Source organism: Loxodonta africana, chromosome 1 (genome assembly GCF_030014295.1).
Source record: "Loxodonta africana isolate mLoxAfr1 chromosome 1, mLoxAfr1.hap2, whole genome shotgun sequence".
In the NCBI taxonomy this organism is placed as follows: domain Eukaryota; kingdom Metazoa; phylum Chordata; class Mammalia; order Proboscidea; family Elephantidae; genus Loxodonta; species Loxodonta africana.
Genome location: NC_087342.1, coordinates 124,541,073 through 124,560,841, shown reverse-complemented (window position 1 = coordinate 124,560,841; position 19,769 = coordinate 124,541,073). Strand labels below are relative to the sequence as shown.

At 36.0% G+C, this 19,769-nt stretch overlaps 1 protein-coding gene across 5 annotated transcripts in view; it reads right to left on the bottom strand.

Moving 5' to 3' along the window:
- Positions 1-19,769, bottom strand: part of PHF3 (PHD finger protein 3) — a 97,004-nt gene that overhangs the window by 15,645 nt on the left and 61,590 nt on the right. For 4 of the 5 annotated variants that reach the window (XM_064287752.1, XM_064287764.1, XM_064287745.1 and 1 more), the window contains 5 exons: positions 15,460-15,769; positions 6,937-7,153; positions 3,383-3,533; positions 3,146-3,302; positions 1,585-1,701 (listed from right to left, as the gene is read on the bottom strand). In XM_064287752.1, coding sequence (XP_064143822.1) covers positions 1,585-1,701; positions 3,146-3,302; positions 3,383-3,533; positions 6,937-7,153; positions 15,460-15,769 — 952 coding nt within the window. The remainder of the gene's footprint in view (positions 1-1,584; positions 1,702-3,145; positions 3,303-3,382; positions 3,534-6,936; positions 7,154-15,459; positions 15,770-19,769) is intronic. The other variant, XM_003404406.4, reaches the window with a different exon arrangement.

Below are 19,769 nucleotides of genomic sequence, written 5' to 3'. Positions count from 1 at the left end.
ATCTACCAAGTGCTTATATATGACAGATACTGTTTTAAGTGGTGGAGTTATAAGAATGAGGCTCTATACCTGAGCCCTGAAAAGTTCACAAATACATTAACAGGAGACGTTTAAAGCACAATGTAATTTTCAAAGTGATGAAACATGATATTTATATTTAAATTTTGATTTCTGGTTTAATACTTTAGCAGCTGCCACAAAGAAATGAGATCTATATTGCTCTTAGGCTCCTAACTTGATGTTATAGCATCTCCCGAAATAGCAGGGGAATACTCAAACATCAAAAATAATTAGGTAGCCCTGTATCAATTGTTTCTTGCCTGAGTTTGCTTAGTGGTAGTGATAATCCACAACTGAACAAGCGCAACAATAAAACCTAAAAATGAAGCAGATATAGCAAGAAGTAGTAAAAGGCAGCTGAGAGTAGAATGGAGTAAGGAGAGTAAAGACGGGTCTAATTTATCTCCCCTTTGTTAACTGGAGATCATCCTTAAAAGAAAGAAATCAAGTACACGGCCTAAAAGAAGTAGAAGTTGGTCTTTCATGTAGATGACCCTTGCAGCCACAGTTTCAAAGCAGAAGACAGCCATGTACTTATTTGGTATATGGAAGGAAATAAAAGGTGGTGATACTATGTTCTAAACAGAAAAAAGAGGAGAAATTATACAAGGTGAAGGTTAAGAAATATGTGAATACTGTGGTTCGAACTAGACTTGGCACAGGATCTACATGGAGGATTAGTGCCTAAGATTCAAGTAAGAATCATGAACAAAAGAATGAGGTAAAATCATATAAATTTAATATGAAATATTAATGTCAGGGTTCAGTAACCAGTATTTTCTAGAATAAAGAGCTAATATTCTGAGGTAACTGTAATAAAATTGTCAGGTAATACTGCTATCTCACTATCATAATAACTCTAAGTCACATGTCACTTATAATTTTTAAAAGTACATCAAGTTCACAATCCCCAAATGAAAATTCTTGGCATCGGCGACTTCCGGAATTTTTCGGTTTTAAAAATGCAATAGGATGCACACACCATACATCACTTACATAACACTCCAGTAGGGTTGGGAGCAGCACCCCATAATTAAACACAATATTTCTGTGAATATGAACATTCACACATACCAATTCAGGTCAGGTTTTATCAACAAATAAGTTACCAAAAAAAGCTTATTTTTCAGAGCTTTTGGTATTCAAAATTGTGAATAAAGGATTGTAAACCTGTATAAATTTTCATTCTATGACTCTATAAACTACTATGTGTAATACCTTCAAACTGTGCTTCTGAAAAATGTAGTTCTTTTCCTCATCCTTCTAATTTACAAAATATAGTAACAAAACTCTAAGTAATTCATAACCTGATAATGAGAGGACATGAGAAAAGTTGTACAGATCTGAAAATATAAAAGACAGAATTTAAGAACCAGAAGAACGGAGGCTAAGTAATCAGAAGCACCACAGAACAGAAAGTCTGTGTTACTGTGCAATCTGTTTTGAATTACCTCTGCATTTTCCCCTATGGCTGAAAAATAAAAGTTTTGATAAAGTCGAATGCATATTCACAGATAATCTTACATGTCTGTTTTCTCTTCGTCTCCAAGCAGCTAACTCTTTAGAAGCTAGTTCTTCTGGACTCATTCTTATAAGATGATCAGGAGTTACTTCTCCTTTCAGTACTTTTTTAAATAATATCTGGAAAGGTTTAAAAATGGGAAGTAAGGGAGAGGCAGATTTAAAAAAAGAAAAGGAGCTACTGTAGAGGAACTTGTAATAATAATGATGTAATTTTGAAAGCCTAATTTACAGATGTTTAATATTTTATATATTATTACCTACTGCACGAAGAACAAATGGAAGCCTTGTATTCTAAGAACTTATCATCTAAGGCAGAAAAAACATATATTTCATAGAAAATCAACACATAATGGAAAAACATATACAGTGGAACCATTATAATACCTATCCAAAAGTTTTACTAAGTCTAGGACAGGCTGACCATCACAATAAACAATCTACAGTATAGTAAGGTATTGCACAGAAGAGCTTTACTGAATGTAATGTCTTTCATATTTTTAAGATTTTATATGTTCAAATTCTGATAGGCTTGGAGGGAATTCAAGAGGAGAGAACCAACTGAAAGAAAGAAACCTAAAGGAAGTAAGTCTTTATTTGCTTACTGAAAAAAAGCTTCCAAATTATGTAATTAAAAAGTATCTGATCCTCCTGGACCATGATGGCAGATACTGCACAAAGATTTTTCTTAATTAGCTAATAGTATATGCCAAAAAATTACCTCATATTGCATACCACAGCAAATATCATATAAATTTACAAATTTATGTCACTTATGTGAAAACCTGGTATTACTGAAGCAAATAAGCCAGAGGTTGGCATCTAATTATAATCATTACTTAGAGTCATCTGTAGCAAAAGCTACCACTGGGCCCAGGTAAAGGTTACACAGGAGAGATCAGTCGTGCTCTGAACTTTTAAATGTTGACTGGCATCAGTTTTGTTTAGTGTACTAATCAAAGGCCTACTTTTGGTGCAAGCACACACGTGTGCACACACATGTACACACATACTCGCAGCTTTTAGATTCCACTAAGTCTCAAACAAGAAATTCCTGGAAAGATTTGGAGTTCAACTAATGTTTACTCCACTGTTAAAAGATATTCAGAACTGAAGTTATGTTCAATTTAGTTAAAATGTTTTAAAGTAGATTTCCTTTTTATTAAATGTAATATATTTTCTTTCAGCTCTACATTCAGGCTTAAATCAAAAGTAATAATATATTCTTATGAATTCTGGTTTAACAGAGCTTTCCAAGAATACATATGAATAAAGTTTTTAATAAACTAGATTAAAGAAAAGGACACTAAAAAATAGAAAACTGACATAACTCAGGTTATTTAGTATTTCACTTAGACCCATTCTGTAACACTACTCACTACTATACAGAACTCAGCCTGATCAGCAGGGAAAGGACTTTACTAAAATTACATGTTCTAATTCAAAAAGCAATTCTAAAGTCCCATTCAAAGGAATAAATTATAGATCTACCATATTACATTCTCAGATCCCTTTGTATTCAGGCAAGTTTAAATACCCATAGACATGAAAAAAACATACTTACACTGTTTTTAGGATCTTTCAGATTAAACATCAAACTTCTATATTTGTTCTTATATTTAGCATCTGTGTCCCGAAAAAAAGAAAAAAGCTCTTTCTCAATTTTTGTGGCAACTTTTGCAGCCTTTTCTTCTGGTACCTTCAAATTTGAGTCTGTGAGTCTTAAAATTAAAACAATTAAATTATTTTTCAAACACTTGAAGGGTATAGTATTCAATCTTATACAATAACAATTTGTTACCTTTTCATAAGAATGTCTTTGAGAGAATGTCTGACACTTTGTCTGATCTGATCTGCTGAAGGTTTGGAAGTAGAAGCAGCAGGTGGATGCACATTAGACACTCCCCCTTTATCAATTTTCTTCTTTTTTATCTCTTGCTTCTCATGAGTACCTAATTTAAATACATGTCAAACTCATAAAATTGTTTATAAAAAGTTATTTTTCCATTATACTGCATAAGTAGGTTATAAACAAAACTGACTGACTAAAAACCGAAAACCAAACCAATCAATTGACATCAATTTCAACTCACACCCTATAGGGCAGAGTAGAACTGCCCATAGGGTTTCCAAGGAGTAGACAGTGGATTCAAACTGCTGACGTTCTGATCAGTAGACAAGCTCTTAACCACAAGTCACTAAAAATAAGAATCTATATTCCATATTAAAATATTCCTGACACTGAAATTTTAATTAAAATAGTGACCAAAAAAAAAAATTAATCATGCCTAAAAGTGGCCCTAAAGCTATAAAATGTAAATGGCTTTTTCTCATTTAGATAACATCTTTCATAGCTGGTTACTTTTCAGATATATATATTAATTAGCTTTTAAAAAAAAAAAAGGTATTTAGAAAATCTCATCTGAGCTTATTAGTTGGGCAGATAATTTAATGACCTTACTAATACCCACAAAATCCATGAGTTTCCTCTGGCTTAACTGTGCTTGATGTTATTATTATGTTCAATGCTAAACTTTTCTAATGATTTTCTTATTTCGTAACTTTTTAATTCCTGAGATCTCCAAATCTCAATATCAAACATCCCACTACTCTTACTACTACCTACACCTCATTTATTCTAGAATTCTTTCATTTCAGTAATATTTACATCTATCATTTTCCATCTTCATGTTCCAATTGAGATTGGATAGTCCAACACTAGTACCACTTCCTGGCATACTTTAACACCTTAAATTCCCCCTACTTTACACATCTGTGTTGGCAAAACTACAACTCTAGTGAGAGTCATCTTTCATCCTTCACCCAAATATTGTACGAACAGCTGAAGGTGACTTGAAAAAACAAGCACTGGTGCTGACAGATCTCACTTTAAGTTTATAACCACAAGTCTCAAGTAGGTGCCTCAATCTGCCACCCCAATCATATTAAATTTTCCTGTTAAATTTATTCTCCCATTTTCAAGGTATTTATTTCACATTTTTCTCCTCTCTTCTTAAACCAACAATGTATCCTTCTCCAACTTCAATCTCATTTGATTTTCTCACTTCATATCACACACTGAGAAAACAGAAAAATGTCAGCTATTATATCTTCCCATCACCAAATCTACTAACCTACCTGCACATATCTGTCTTTCCTCCTACCCCACATATAGTCTTTCCTCCTGCTACAACAGATGAGCCATCCCTGTTCTATGACCAAATCCTCCATGGAGGGCATCTCATCCCATCTGTGTCGTCAGGATTCTGTTCTTCAACTATCACCTCCCTGTCCTCTATTATAAATTTCTCCTTCTCTACTGGATCATTCCAATCAGTCTGTAATATTTCCTTTAAAAAAAAACCCTTGACTCCATATCCACCTCTAGCTACCACATCATCTCTCATCCCTTAAAGAACAAAACTCTTTGAAAGAGTTATCTGTAATCAATTCCTTTAGTTCCTTCCCTTCCGTTCTTCCATAAGCCACTACAACTGGCTTTTGTCCCATGGTCCCCCAAAACCATCTAGTCAAGGTCACCAATGGTCTCCATTTGCTATGTCACAGATTTACTCATCTGTGTTCATCATATTAGATGGCCAGACAACAAGTGACTCAGTTGATCTTTCCCTCCTTTTTGAAACTTGACCTGACTTCTAGGCCACATAATTTCTTGGTTCTGCCTCTTCACTACTGAACTCTTTGTAGGTATTTACATCTACGTCCATGATTCTAAGTAACACCTACGCTCTGATAAATTCCTAATTTATACACTAGCCCCCAAAGTCTTCTCTAAGCACGAGACTCATCAAACATCTCCATGTGGATGTCTAATAGGCCTACCAAAGTTAAAATGGCCAAAACTTTTTTTTTTTTTTTTACTTTTCCTCCCCAAATCTTCTCTTTCAGTCCTTCTCATCTCAGTAAATGCCACCAACATTTACCCAATCATCCTCTAAGGCTCTCATTCCTTCCTCTACCTAAATCTATTCCATCAGCAAGTTCTGTCAACTCTACTTATAAAAATATATCTGAATTTGACCACTCTTGCTACTTCTGTCATGCCTCTGGTCCAAACTACCATCATTTCTTTCCTGTGAGACTACAACAGACTCCTAATTGATCTATCCACTTTTCTCTTCTACCCCCCTACAGTATTCAGAGCAACCAGGGTGCACAAAATCATCTAAAAGCTTTTCACTACATTTATAATAAAATGTAAATTCTTTGCCATGGCCCAAAAAGTCCTACATAATTTTCTCTGAATTCGTTTTCTACCACTCTATCCTTCATGTATTAACTTCCACTCCTTCCAAAATGGCCTTCTTGCTGTTTAAATGCCAAGACTGTTTTCTGCCTCAAGGCCTATAAACTCATGCTCCCTCCCTAGTCCCTCTTCCCCCCAAATTTGCATCCTTTCAAATCTGACCTTGTAAGTTACCTTCTGCTGGGAGCATAGGTGTGCTACACTGTAATTGGCCCTCACCGTCTTCACAGCTACTATTGGACATAACAGCTACTAACTCACCCTAATGGACACAAAGTATGTGCTTTAGGGGGAGATGATTGCCCCGACAGATTCAAAATACCTGTTGTCTATCTTAGTGCGAAAAAGTTCACCGACACCTTGAATAGCTTATCAGGAGATGGTCAGACACCTTGAGCAGGGGGTACCTTCCCCTTTTATTACCCTCTTCCCCTATTTTCTCTCTGTATACGCTGTTTGGGATGTAATCATTGTAGCCTGCTCGTGCATTAACCACAAAAGAGTGAGGATTTCTGGGTTCCTCACCCATGGTGTGAAGTGCGGCAAACTTGTATGCGACCATAACACCCTACCCCAGCACGGGAGCCTAACTTCAGGGCAACTTGGATGAGGCTGATGTTTGTTGATTTACTCATTCCTGTCCTGTTTATTCTGTGAGTAATAAACACCTGCTGATCACATCATTAGAACATGTCTGGTCTATGCTCTGCTCTAATTGGTTCTTCGCACGAAGAACTTGTGAACTCAGTACACTGCACCTCCTCCATTCTATCTGAAACAGAAGTTTTCACTCCTTCCCGACAGTGACTCTAACCCCTTATTCCACGTTTTCTTTATAATGCCTAAACTCTCTAAAATGACATACCATTTTCTTTTTTGTCAACTTACTATCTTTTTTTTCTTGTCAACTTACTGTCTTCTTCCATTAGTATTTAAGTGCCATGAGGGCAAGAACCTTACTAAGTTTACCAGTGAGTTCTCAGAATTTAAAGCAATAGTTTTTAATTTCATGTAAGGTTAATCATCTATTTTTTATTGCCATTAAAAAAAATTCCCTATAGACTGTATGACATAAAATATAAACACACCAGCTGTATGATAATTTATTTTAATCTCACGACCTGGTTTTGAAGCTTTTTCTCCTGTACAAATAATGGTAGTAGACTCTTTTGTTATTTTTTCACTTTTTTCTTCTGAGGATCTCCGAGGTAAAACTGGTTGTCCCATCTTTCGAACAGGAGCTAGCTGCCATTTTTTAATTTCACTATCTCTACATTCTGATGAGTTTTTACCTTCACCAGATTCCTGGAAAACAGTACACAATTCATTAGAATGAAAACTATTAAACTATCTTTAAATATAAACCAAACCTCAAGGGTGTGTGGAGGGAAAAAAATTAAACAAAATTAATATTAAAACCAATTAAGATATCAAACATATTTTATTCTTTAATCCGGCAACTCTTTAAAGGCTTTTAAAAATTTTTTTTGAAAAGAGCTCTCAATTGCTGGCACAAAGCTTGATCCTTTTATTCAAAATCCATTTGTTAAGTACCTACTTTCTGCAGCATCACACTTTGCAAATAAGAAGACTTCAATAAATGGTTCAATGTAAAATCAAAGGATAAGAGGTGACATTTGAAAAATAGATTCCCAATTAAAATCAGATAAGTTCCAATAAGACTGAACAGTCCATCATCAAAAAGAAAAGGGAACAGTAATCACTTGGATGGGGCATGAATTTCGCAGTCAGGCTAACCTCATTTTCTTTTCTGGTATTAGGTGTCAGACTGGTATACAGAAGGAGGTTCTCAAAATATTAATGACATTAATATTTGATAGTGCCTTTTTTGGAAAGATGGAGACAAACAAGCTAAATGACAACACGATAGTCTAAATGGTAAAGAAATTGTGCATAAGAAATGATGATTAATGGTTGGTGATAAATAAAAGCTTTCTAAAGCATGCTAAAAACTATTCTCAAGGGAGCTCTCAGGTCCGTATTACCAATTAATTTGATGCTAATCAAAACAGATATAGGGTGGAGCCAACACGGCACCCTAGACAGACATATCATGCTGTCCCCCTGCAGCAAAGAGCCTGAAAAAAATAAGTGAAACAAGCAGAAACGTCAACCCTGAAACCCTAAGCATCAAATGAAGGAATAAAGAACTAGATCAAACACCAAATGGCAGAAGAAACTGAACAGAAACAGAAAGAGGAGAGATACAGGGTAAAGGTCACCTGTCAACTAATACAGCACAGCTTTGCAACCTGGGAGCCCAGTCAGAAACAACTCTGGACAGGGAGTACGAGAACGCAACTCCATGGAGCTCCCAACAGGAGACAGAGCACCTAGTAATCAGAAAAACAAGCTTTCCCCTCTGACCCTTCTGTCCCATACATACCCCCAGCACTTCCTGATGGGCCACGCTGTGCCGCTCAGCATTGGCCTGCGATTACCCTCGCTTCTGCCTCACCCCCACCCCTACCCGCTGGCTCTTGTCATGCCATTTTTTCCCCTCCCACCTAGCCCCATATGCCACCCTCACCCCTTTGAGGCAGGCAATATGGTACTGCTCAGGTAGAGAGCTACCTGCCCGCCACTACCCCATGTCTGCCCCTCACACACCTGCTAGCTCCTACCACACCAATTTTTTTTTTTTACCTTACTTCCTTTTCTTTCTCCTGTCCACCCAGTCCCATACAGTACACCTCTACCCCTTCCTGCCAGGCTATACTGCACTGCACTACTGTGGGTAGAGAGCTAATGGCCCAAAGTCAGCATGGATCCCCACTTCTCGCACCCACCAGGCTCCAGCTGTGCCATTTATTTCCCCTTTCCTCCTTTTCTTTTGCCCTCCCACCTACCCTGATACCCCACGTCTACCCCTTCCCACAGGGCCACACCACATCACCTCTAGAGAGCCACTAGCCCATCAACACCCCAGGTCTACCCCACCCCCCACCTGTTGGCTCCCATTGCCCTCTTTTATTCTGTTTCCCTGTTCTTCCTTTTCTTTCTCTGCCCCACCTAGTCACATAAGCCACCTCTATCGATTCTCACTGAGCCTTGCCATACCACCATTGGTAGACAGCTACTGGCCCGCTGCCACCACAGGTACTCCACACCCTCAACTACCAGATCCCACCTTGTCATTTTCCCCCCTTTCTTCCTTTTCTTTTTACCTACCACCTAGCCCTGTATGCCACATCTACCCCTCTTGCCAAGCCACGTCACACCCTGCGGATTGAGAACTACCGGCACACTGCCAACCTGGGCCCACCCTGCCCCCGCTGGCTCCCACCACACCATTCTTCTTCCTCCCTTTCTTCCTTCTCTTTCTCCCTCTCACCTACATCCACCCACACGCCACCTCTATCTCTTTCTGCAGGGCCATGCCACACCACTGTGGCTAAAGAGCCAGTAGCCCACTGCCACCCTGAGTCTGATCCACCCCCACTGCCACATCCCACTGTACCTTTAATTTTTCTTTCCCTTTTTTGCCTTTCTTTCTCCCTCCCACCTACCCCTTACAGCACATCATCCTCCCTTGCACTGGTCCCCATGTCTGCCCTGCCCCAACACACCAGCTATTCTTTTTTTCTTTCTCTTCTTTGTTTACCTTACCTAACCCCATATACCACCCCTCCTTCCCTTCCTGATGGCCCTCACAGTACCGCCACAGCTAGAGCATCCTTAGCTCAGGCCTGCCACCACACCGGGTTCTCACATCCCCTCCCTCCTGCCACTTGGCCAGCTGCTCAATGGAGGGAAGCAAGCCAGTACCACTCCTTGTCCAACACCCCCACCTCTCTGACGAGGGGCTGTGAATGCTCCCACATCACTGGACCAACGCTAGGAGGCAGACAGCAACCACCCCGGTCCACCCTCAGCCACTTTGTCAAACCAGTACACAGCAAAGTGGGCTGGTCCTGCCAGCTGCTGCGCTACCCACCCAGACAAGGTAGTGAGAGTCGTGCACACAGAGAGGCAAATAGCAAAGCATGCCTGGCCCACCCACCTTGATATATCAAAGCAAAGAAGCACGATGAAAAACACACACACAAAATCAATAAACAGAAAATAGTACCTTAATGTCTTGGAGACAGCAGACAATATCAAAAAATATAAAAAAGCAAGATAAGATGGCTCCAGCAAGTAACTAAAATAAAGAAACACGACATTCTGATATAAGAAAAGGCAGTAAAACTATCTGATATGGAATTTAAAGTCTAATACTTAAAGCTCTCCAAGAGATGAAAACCCTTAAATATTAGACTTTTGAATTCCATATCAGGTAGTTTTACTGCTTTTTCTTGTACCAGAAAATCATGTGTTTCTTTATTTTGGTTACTTATTGGAGCCATCTTGTCCTGTTCTTTTATATTTAAGCCTCTCTAAGAGATAAAGAAAAAACCTTGGTGGTGGAGTGATTAAGAGCTATGGCTCCTAAGCAAAAAGGTCGGTAGTTCGAATCTACCAGGCACTCCTTGGAAACTGTATGGTGCAGTTCTACTCTGTCATATAGGGCCACTATGAGTTGTAAATGACTCAATGGCAATGGGTTTATTAAAAAGAGATAAAGAGATCAAGGAAAATTCAGACAAACCAAAAAAAAAAAAAATCATACAATGAACACAGAAAAAACTAAAAAAAAAAAAAAAATGGCCAAAATCAAGAATAACAAAAAATAGAAGAAATCAAGAAAATAATACAAGAACAAAGCATCAAAATGAATAAACAATTAGAAATCATACAAAAACAGCAAGTAGAAATCTAAAAGATACACAACAAAATTTCAAGAAATGGACAACTCAATAGGTTTTAGGAGCAAATTTGGGACAATGGCAGACAAAAATCAGTGAGACTGAAGACAAATCCATGGATTCCATTTTGAGGAAAAATCAGACAAAAGAATGAAAAAAAAATGAAGAAAACCTAAGAATTATATGAGACACAAGGAGCAGCAAAAATGTGTGCATAATAGGAGTTCCAGAACAGGGGAGAAAATGGAAAACACAGAAAAGACTGTTGAAGATTTGCTGGCAGAAAATTCAAATTTCACAAAAGAAGAAAAGCTGACCATCCAAGAAGCTCAATGAAAGCCATATAGGATAGATCCTAAAAGAAAGTCACCAAGACACATCATAATCACACTTGCCAAAACCAAAGACAAAGAAAAAATACTGAGAGCAGCTCAAGAAAAACCAAAAGTCATTTACAAAGGGGAAACAATAAGACTAACCTATTATTACCAGCAGAAACCATGCGAGCAATAAGGCAATGGGATGATATACATAAAAACCTGATGGAAAACTGCCAACCAAGAATAATATATCCTGCAAAACTCTTTCTCAATTGCATTGGTGAAATTAGGACGTTTGCTGATAAACAGAAATTAAGGGAATTTGTAAAAACCAAGCCAAACTTACAAGAAATATTAAAGGGAGTACTTCGGTTAGACAACATACAATATCAAACAAGAACTGGAGTCTACAATACAGGACAGTATCAACCAGATGCCAACCTAGGTAAAGAACTCTAAATAGTAAGAGAGCTAAAAGATCTGAAACAGGTAAACAGTGACATCAATATGTAAATGACAACAACATAAAAAATACACAAGGGAATAAACAGCACAGGTATATAACTTTCAAATGGAGAGGAAGTCAAGGGACTATCAAGAAAAGACTGGTTCAAACTTAGGAAGCTAGGGGTAAATTTCAAGAAAACCACAAAGAATGCTAACAAATCTACTCATCAGAATGAAAAAAAAAGAAAAACATACAGTCTCAATAAACACAAAATCTTTAATAACAAAAGAAAATAACCCACAAACAAAAGGAACTCAGCACAGGAGAGAAAGAGGAACACAGAAAATGTTAGAATCACAAAAACAAAAAAGCACATGACAGCAATAAACTCACACCTATCAATAATCACACTAAATGTAAACGGCTTAAATGTGTCTGTAAAGAAACAGAGACTGGCAGAATGGATTTAAAAAAAAAACCATGACCCATCAATATGCTCTCTAAGAGGGACACATCTTAGCCACAAAGACATAAATGTTAAAAATCAAAGGGTAGGAAAAAATGTATCAAGCAAACAGTAACCAAAAAAGGATAGGGGTAGCAATAGTAATCTCAAATAAAGTAGACTAAGGCAAAATGAACCATAAAAATCAAGGAAGGACATAATGATGAAAGGAACAATCCATCAAGAAGAATATAACCTTAATAAATATCTACTCACTCAACAACAAGGTTCCAAAACGCACAAAACAAACTCTAACAACACTTAAAAGAGAAACAGACAGTTTCATAATAATAGTAGGAGACTTCAACACACCACTTTCAGTAATGGACAACTCAACAAAAGATACAGAAGATCTAAAGGCCAAAATCAAACAATTTTTACCTCATAGATATATACAGAACTCTGCACCCAACAACAGCAAAGTATACATTCTTTTCCAATGCACACAGAACAGTCTCCAGCACAGACCACATTTCAGGCCACAGAGCAACCCTCAATAAAATCCAAAACATCAAAATTATACGAAGTATTTTCTCTGATCACATCATAAAAGTAGAAATCAGTAACCAGGAAGATGAAGGAAAAAAAATCAATTACATGGAACTGAATAACACCTTGCTTTAAAACAACTGGGTAATAAAAGAAATCAAAGATGGAACGAAAAAATTTTTAGATTCAAATAAGAAAGGCAACATATCATACCAAAACATTGGGGACACAGCAAAAGCAGTACTCAGAGGTCAACTTATAGCAATTAAAAGCACACATCAAAAAAGAAAAACAAGCCAAAATCAAAATGTTAGCCCTACAACTCAAACAAATAGAAAGAGAATGGCAAAAGAAGCCCACAGCCATAGAAGAAAGGAAATAATAAAGATCAGAGCAGAAATAAATGAAATAGAGAAGAGAAAAACAATAGAAATAATCAACAACATGTACAAAACACTGGCCAAACTGACAAAAGAAAAACAGGAGAGAAACCAAATAACCTATGTAAGAAATGAGACGGGGACATTACAACAGACCCCAATAAAATAAAAATGATCATAACAGAATACTATGAAAAACTGTACTCCAACAAATTTGAGAACCTAGAGGAAATGGACAAGTTTCTAGAAACACACTACCTACCTAAATTAACACAAACTGAGATAGAAAACTTAACATAACATGAGAAGAGATTTAAGAGGTAATAAAGAAACTCCCAACAACAACAATAAAAAAGCCCTGGATCACACGGCTTCACTGGAGAATTCTACCAAACATTCAATAGAGGTTTCACCAGTACCACTCAAACGATTTCAGAGCATAGAAAAGAGAGGAAAACTCCCAAATTCATTCTATGAAGCCAGCCTAACCCTGATACCAAAGCCAGGCAAAGGCACCACAAAAAAAGAAAATTATAGACCAACATCTCTCACAAATATAGATGCAAAAATTTGCAACAAAATTCTATCCAACAGAATTTGGCATCATATCAAAAAACTAAAATACACCATGACCAAGTGAATTTCGTACCAGGTATGTGAGGATGGTTCAGGATTAGAAAATCAATGAATGTGATTCACTAATAAACAGAACAAAGGAAAATAATCACATGATCATCTCAGTCTCGGGGGACATCTAGGTCAACTGGTATAACATAGTTCATAAAGAAGATATTCTACATCCTACTTTGGTGAATAGTGTCCAGGGTCTTAACAGCTTGTGCGAAGCCATCTAAAATACCTCTATTGGTCCCGTCATGTCTAAAGCAAAGAAGAATGAAGGAAACCAAGGACACAAGGAAAATATCAGTCCAAAGGACTAAAGGACCACATGAACCACAGCCTCCACCAACCTGAGCCTGGAGGAACTAGATGGTGCCTGGTTGTCACCACCAACTGATCTGACAGGACTCACAACAGAGGGTTCCAGAGAGAATAGGGAAAAAATGCAGAGCAAAACTGAAATTCACAAGAAAGACCACACTTACTGGTCTGGTAGATTCTGGAGGGACTCCCGAAACTATGGCCCCCGGACCCCCTGTTAACTCGGAACTGAAGCCACTCCCAAAGTCCACCTTTCAGCCAAAAATTAGACAGGACTATAAAACAAACAATAAAACATGCGAGGAACATGCTTCTTTCTTAGTTCAATCAAGTAGAGAAGACCTAATGTATAATACCTGGCAAAAGGAAAGATGAGAAGGCAGGAAGGGACATGAAACCTTGACAAATGGATACAGGGAACTTGGGGTGTAAAGGGAAAGCGGGAGAGTGCTCACACATTGCGGGGATTGCAACCAATGTCACAGAACAATTTGTGTATAAATTTTTCAATAAGAAACTAGTGCTGTAAACTTTCACCTAAAGCACACACACACAACAAAAAAAGGACACATCTGTAGCAATAGCAAATATCAAAAGGACAGATCTTCAAAAACTCTCGGAAGACAGAAAATGTTGGATGCCACAAGGATTTTGGCAAACTGGAGTTTAATCCAGAAGGTTTTTCAAGTAAAGAGTGTCTCAAAGAGCTGAGTTTTTAAATAATGGAGACTACACGGTCATGGTCTTTAATCTCAATTACCTCACCTATTTATTTGGGAGACTTCAGACATCTAAAAAGTTTTCAGGTATGCAAATTTTAGGTCAAACTGAAGAACTTTCCAACAATTAGCTGCTTGAAAATTAAGATGTACGTATTCCCCTGCATTGGTTTTCCAACAGAATCTAGGTCATCAGTTACTAGATATATTCTACAGGATATTAATGAATCAGAATGTTAGACCAAAAAGAGTTCCAAAGTTCCTTTGAACTTTGAAATTCATGTTGTCTTTTGGACTACAATGCTTGCATATTCACATACATTTGTTATCATTGTGTTTCCTCTCTAGCACTAATCGTTATAATCAACCTGACCTAGACAAGGAAAACAAAGCAATGATCATAAAAATCGTAGATAATAAAAGGTAGACATGAAAATAAAGAAATTTTGGTGCCATAAAATGTTCATCCTTTATACCTTTCTCCTATTTGAAACTAAGTATCTTGAAATTTCTATTCAGAAAAAAGTAGTTAGAAGTACAAAACCAGAGAAAACTGACAACTTTAAGAGCCCATATCTTAAGAAAAAATAATGAGGTGAAGGCTCAAGGCAAATACTGGAACAAGTGTCCAAAGAATTACTTTTCCTTACACAGAGAAAATGACTATTCCCCTTCAAAGTAATAAGGCCAAATGGGTTAAGAATTGGTAGAGATTTACCAGTCAAAAACTTTTTGAAAAACTTACCAGCATATACAATTTATACTTAAGACCACAAGATCACACACATCTTACACACAGAAAATCAAGTAACAAACTAGAAATTAAAATAGCACAAAACAAGAAATAAGACCTGAGTATTCCAAATATGTCACCACCCAGTTTTGCCAGGATTACCAATTTTAAATAAAAATCCGTGCATTTTTATGGAAAAATAAATTCTAAAATGTACAGTGGAACACTGAAACCTAAAGAAAATTTTCAAAATTCTCAGTCTATATAAAGTTCTTAAATAATAAAATAATGTATTCATGAGCTTACCCGTTTTAAAATTTTGACCTTGTGCTTCACTGTATCATCTACATACTTGCTTTTTTCATTTGTTGGTGTGTGCTTTGATAACCCAAGCTTTTCACACTCCATTGTTTTATCTTCACTATGAATTTCAACTTTAGCTTGATTTTCCAAAATATCTGGATCTAATATTTCAGTCTTTTTATCTTCTTCAGCACAACATTTCACACACACATATTCTTTGTCTTCCTCTCCCATTTGCTGTGCTTGGGAAAGACTTAACCCAACACAATCACCATGAAACCAGTCGTCACATCTCCCACAGCCAACCATAAACCTGGAGGGGGATAAAAAGAAACTTTGACTTGATACAGCTTTATAAAGCCCATGTCAAAAGTACATCTAAATAAAATTTCCAGTACTTGATTTTCTGAGATACTCTACATGTTCTCCAAGTTTCCTCATTCCATAAGTCCAACAAAAATCAAGTTTTCAATGAAAAGAATATTTTATACAAATAGAACCTTTAAAATTTTAAATATTTCCCCTCTGGTATGAATAAATAATACAGGGAAAAAAATCAAACAAAATCTCACAAAGATAAAAGATAATGACCAAAATATAGAATAATATTTCTCCACTGAGAAGCTCTCTGTGATAATCTGAACAGACAATTCATCAAAGTTACAGCTACATTTCCACACAGACCTGAAATCATACATAAAATGGGGGGAGAACTGTTTATACAATAAAGGTCATTTTAAATAATAAAAAAATCCAAAAAATAGCAACAATAAAAAAAGTAACTTAAAAACTAATAAACTGCTTATTAAACAACTACATAACTATTCTTTAAGATAAAAATATTCTGATTCAGGAATTCACACAGATTCAACTAAAGACTCTTCTGATGTACTTTTGAGTGTGAAGGACTTCTTACCACTACCCATGGGTTTTAGATAATAAACTTGTTTTTCCAAATAAAGATTGGTATAATTCTTTAACATGAAGATATTAATATTCAGGTTGAATTTTTTTAATTTAGTAAAAACTGAACCCTATAAAAAAAATTTCTCCTTACTGCATTTTATCTAAGAATTAACTCCACTAACCAACAGCAATAGTAGAAAGACACAAGATTTATGACCCTAGAAAGTTTTTCTTAGGTTATCTGCAAGTACTTTTGAATGGCAAATCAGGTAATATAAAATGGTAATCTGAGAATTTTTTTTTAATATACTTTTAAACCCTCTGTTAGGAAAACTACAAAGCTCATTTGAAATGAAAATGTTTACCATCCTCATTTTTCCATCTTTGGGTTAGCAACTCATGGTATGTTAAAAAGATTGAGATAGAAGGGTTTAGGTATATATATTCCTTAATAATCTAAAGGAGACTTTGTGTTACTGATTTAGATACTGCATAAGCATCAAAATTCTTTAAAAACCTGTGGTCCCGTAGGAAGATGGATGTTAATGGTAATACACTGAGTGATGTGGTCCACACTCCCTAAATATACCAGAGATCATCTCTTTAATAGTGGAACTATAAAAATTAGAATACTGAGTTTCAATCCTTAAAGGGTGCTTTAAAAAAGGCATACCCAACACTCCACTACCGAATAGCAGTAATTTCTTCTCTGGTGCTTTTCTATTGTGTATCAAACTATTTCTGTGCATTAAGGAGACCTGACTTCTTGATACACACAATTGCTCTCTTTTTAAACCCTCATCTTCCCACTGACTTATTTGGTTAAAAAAAAGCTCAGCCTATGTCCAAAAACTAGAAAATATTTTGGACTTAAAAGCCTAATAAACTTTCAATGTATTATTTGTTCATAAGACAGAAATGATTTCTCAAGGTTTGCAGAGATTTTTGATGGCTTCATGTTTCGATGATACGTATCTTCCAGCCAACAGAAAAATAAAAGGTTTGACTAAATCAGTGCTTAAAGTGCTCCCATTTCCGGTTGCAAAGCAGCAAGAACTGCTTTTTTGAAAGGAACTGTCTAATTTGAATGTCCTTGAAATACTGAAAGAAAGTTAATAGTGATTTCCCCTTACCTCCCTAATCAAGGCCACATTATCATTTCTTCAAATCAAGTCTGACATAGTCTCAGTAAGGAATTGTTTAATTAAAAACCTATACCAACTATACTTTTGCCCCAAATCCAAATCCAAATGTCAAATTATAAAGGACATCTTAAGGACTTTTCAGATTTTTATCTGACAGGGGAAGAGTGGTTTTATGATTGTGAATTTTATCAAGTAATTATTTCACCATGCATTTCAACTTTATTTTGGAAATGTCTCGAGCAAAACTGGAAGGGTCTGAAAAGCAAATTCTAGAACCATTTACAGATTCACCTTCATATAGTTTAGATTTCATGTAAGAGATTAAGGTAAACAAAATTTTCTGAGAAATCAAGAAAAAAGGGTATTGATAATAAAAATTTTCCACACATCCTAGGTGATGTATTCCACCTTAAACATGCAACTGATGTGAATATGGATCATTTTTAGATCTAAAACTGAATAGTAATATGAACTTAATAAATCATGTTAAAAGATGGCCTATCACAAAAAGACAATTTTCTTTCATGTTTTTTTCTCATACTTTAAAAACATATGGGCCACACAGCTAACACAATTACTCTCCCGCTTTCTACCTTGTTTTCTCATTACGAACAAGCAAAAATCATTTAAGGAAAAGGCTACAGATAATCTCCATGTTAAATTTTTTTTACTAAAAATCTATGTTGTGTGGACTTTAGCTCTTGATCAATTGAAAGAGCAGTATGAATCAGCTAATTGAAAAGTTTAACATTTATGTTGTCTTGTGTTCATACATAAAATAAAAATCTTGACCTAAGACCATGAAAAACTAGTTTAAAATTCTAATCTTAACTTTGCATGAGCCAAAAAATATTCTTAGAAAATTTTCAATTTCTTCAAAGTAAGCTAGAGACAACATTGAGAATTCCTATTTTTAGCGATTCATGCTGTAGGCTGACACTGTAGCGGTTACAAGATTACCTTCAATTTTGATGTTCCCTTTAAGTGACAGTACAGGCCCATGTTATTGCAAATGTATACGTACTCACTTTTTTCTGATGAAAGGACTGTATTCCACAGAAACATTAAATTGTCTTAGCGTTACTAATCATCTAAACCCACAAAGAAAAATATTTGCCACAAAACTCTTCAAATGCTGAGAAAAACCAGAATCATTATTCTAGAAATTTCCTTCTCAGAAAAGGGATTCTTGTTTGAGTATAAAACTATGAATCCATTTTGCTAGGGAGGTGTATTTTGTTTTGTTAACGTCATTCAATATGCTATTCTTTTACAACTAGGTCAAGAAATCGTATTGCAAACGAAAGATACAAAGGTCTTTTGGAAAGGTAGAGAAATAACAGGAACTTTATGGAAAGGCTAAGACTTCTTCCTTCCAAAATGCCAACTGCCTTATGTTTTGAAAAAGTGCAAAAATTATATTTAAAAAAAAAAAAAGATTGAGTATTAAATGGTCTGTTTTTTTTTTAAAACAGCTAATATAACTTCATTGTAAAGCTGAAATCAAGAAAATAAACAGGCAAAAACAGCATGACATGTAAATTATGAAAGTCAATACCTACTGTCTTTCATGGTATGTACATATCCGCTTATGGTTAAGTATCACATGTGGTCAAGCTATGACTAAATCTATTGTTACAAAACATAATTTTCAACTGGAAGCACATACAAGGAAGCTAACCTCACAATTGCAATACACGTAAAATGCTGGAAAGTTAAACAGCTTTTCAGAAGCAAAGCTGTCACAAGTGCTAGGAAATATGTCACACCAACGAATAGCTTTCAGTTTGGCTACTGCATGAAAGGATGAAAATTATTTCCAGACATTCCCTTCCTATAAATTCATATTCATATACATGGATTAAAATAGAAAAGCCCTGTGCTGTACGTCAAGCACATTTTTTTTTTTTTTTTTAGTAAATTCAATGTATATACAAGAACAACGTATCAAAGAAGTAGTGATGGATAGTTAATACGTAAAGAAAAAGCAATTACTTAGGCTTCTCTCTTCACAAAATTGAAGTAATCTTAAATGCTGCTTCCAAAATTGACCATTTCCAATATTATATCTTTCCCAGATCAATTACACAGGGTGAAATGAAATTTCCTACACACCTAACATTCTAAATCATTTTCCAGGCTGGATCAAAGAAACTACAGATTTTATAGAGTAGATCCAAAAGAAGGCACTAGGTAAAAGACAAGGACGTAACACCTAATCTTCATTTTAGGAAAATTATTGATGTTGGTAAAGTGACAGTT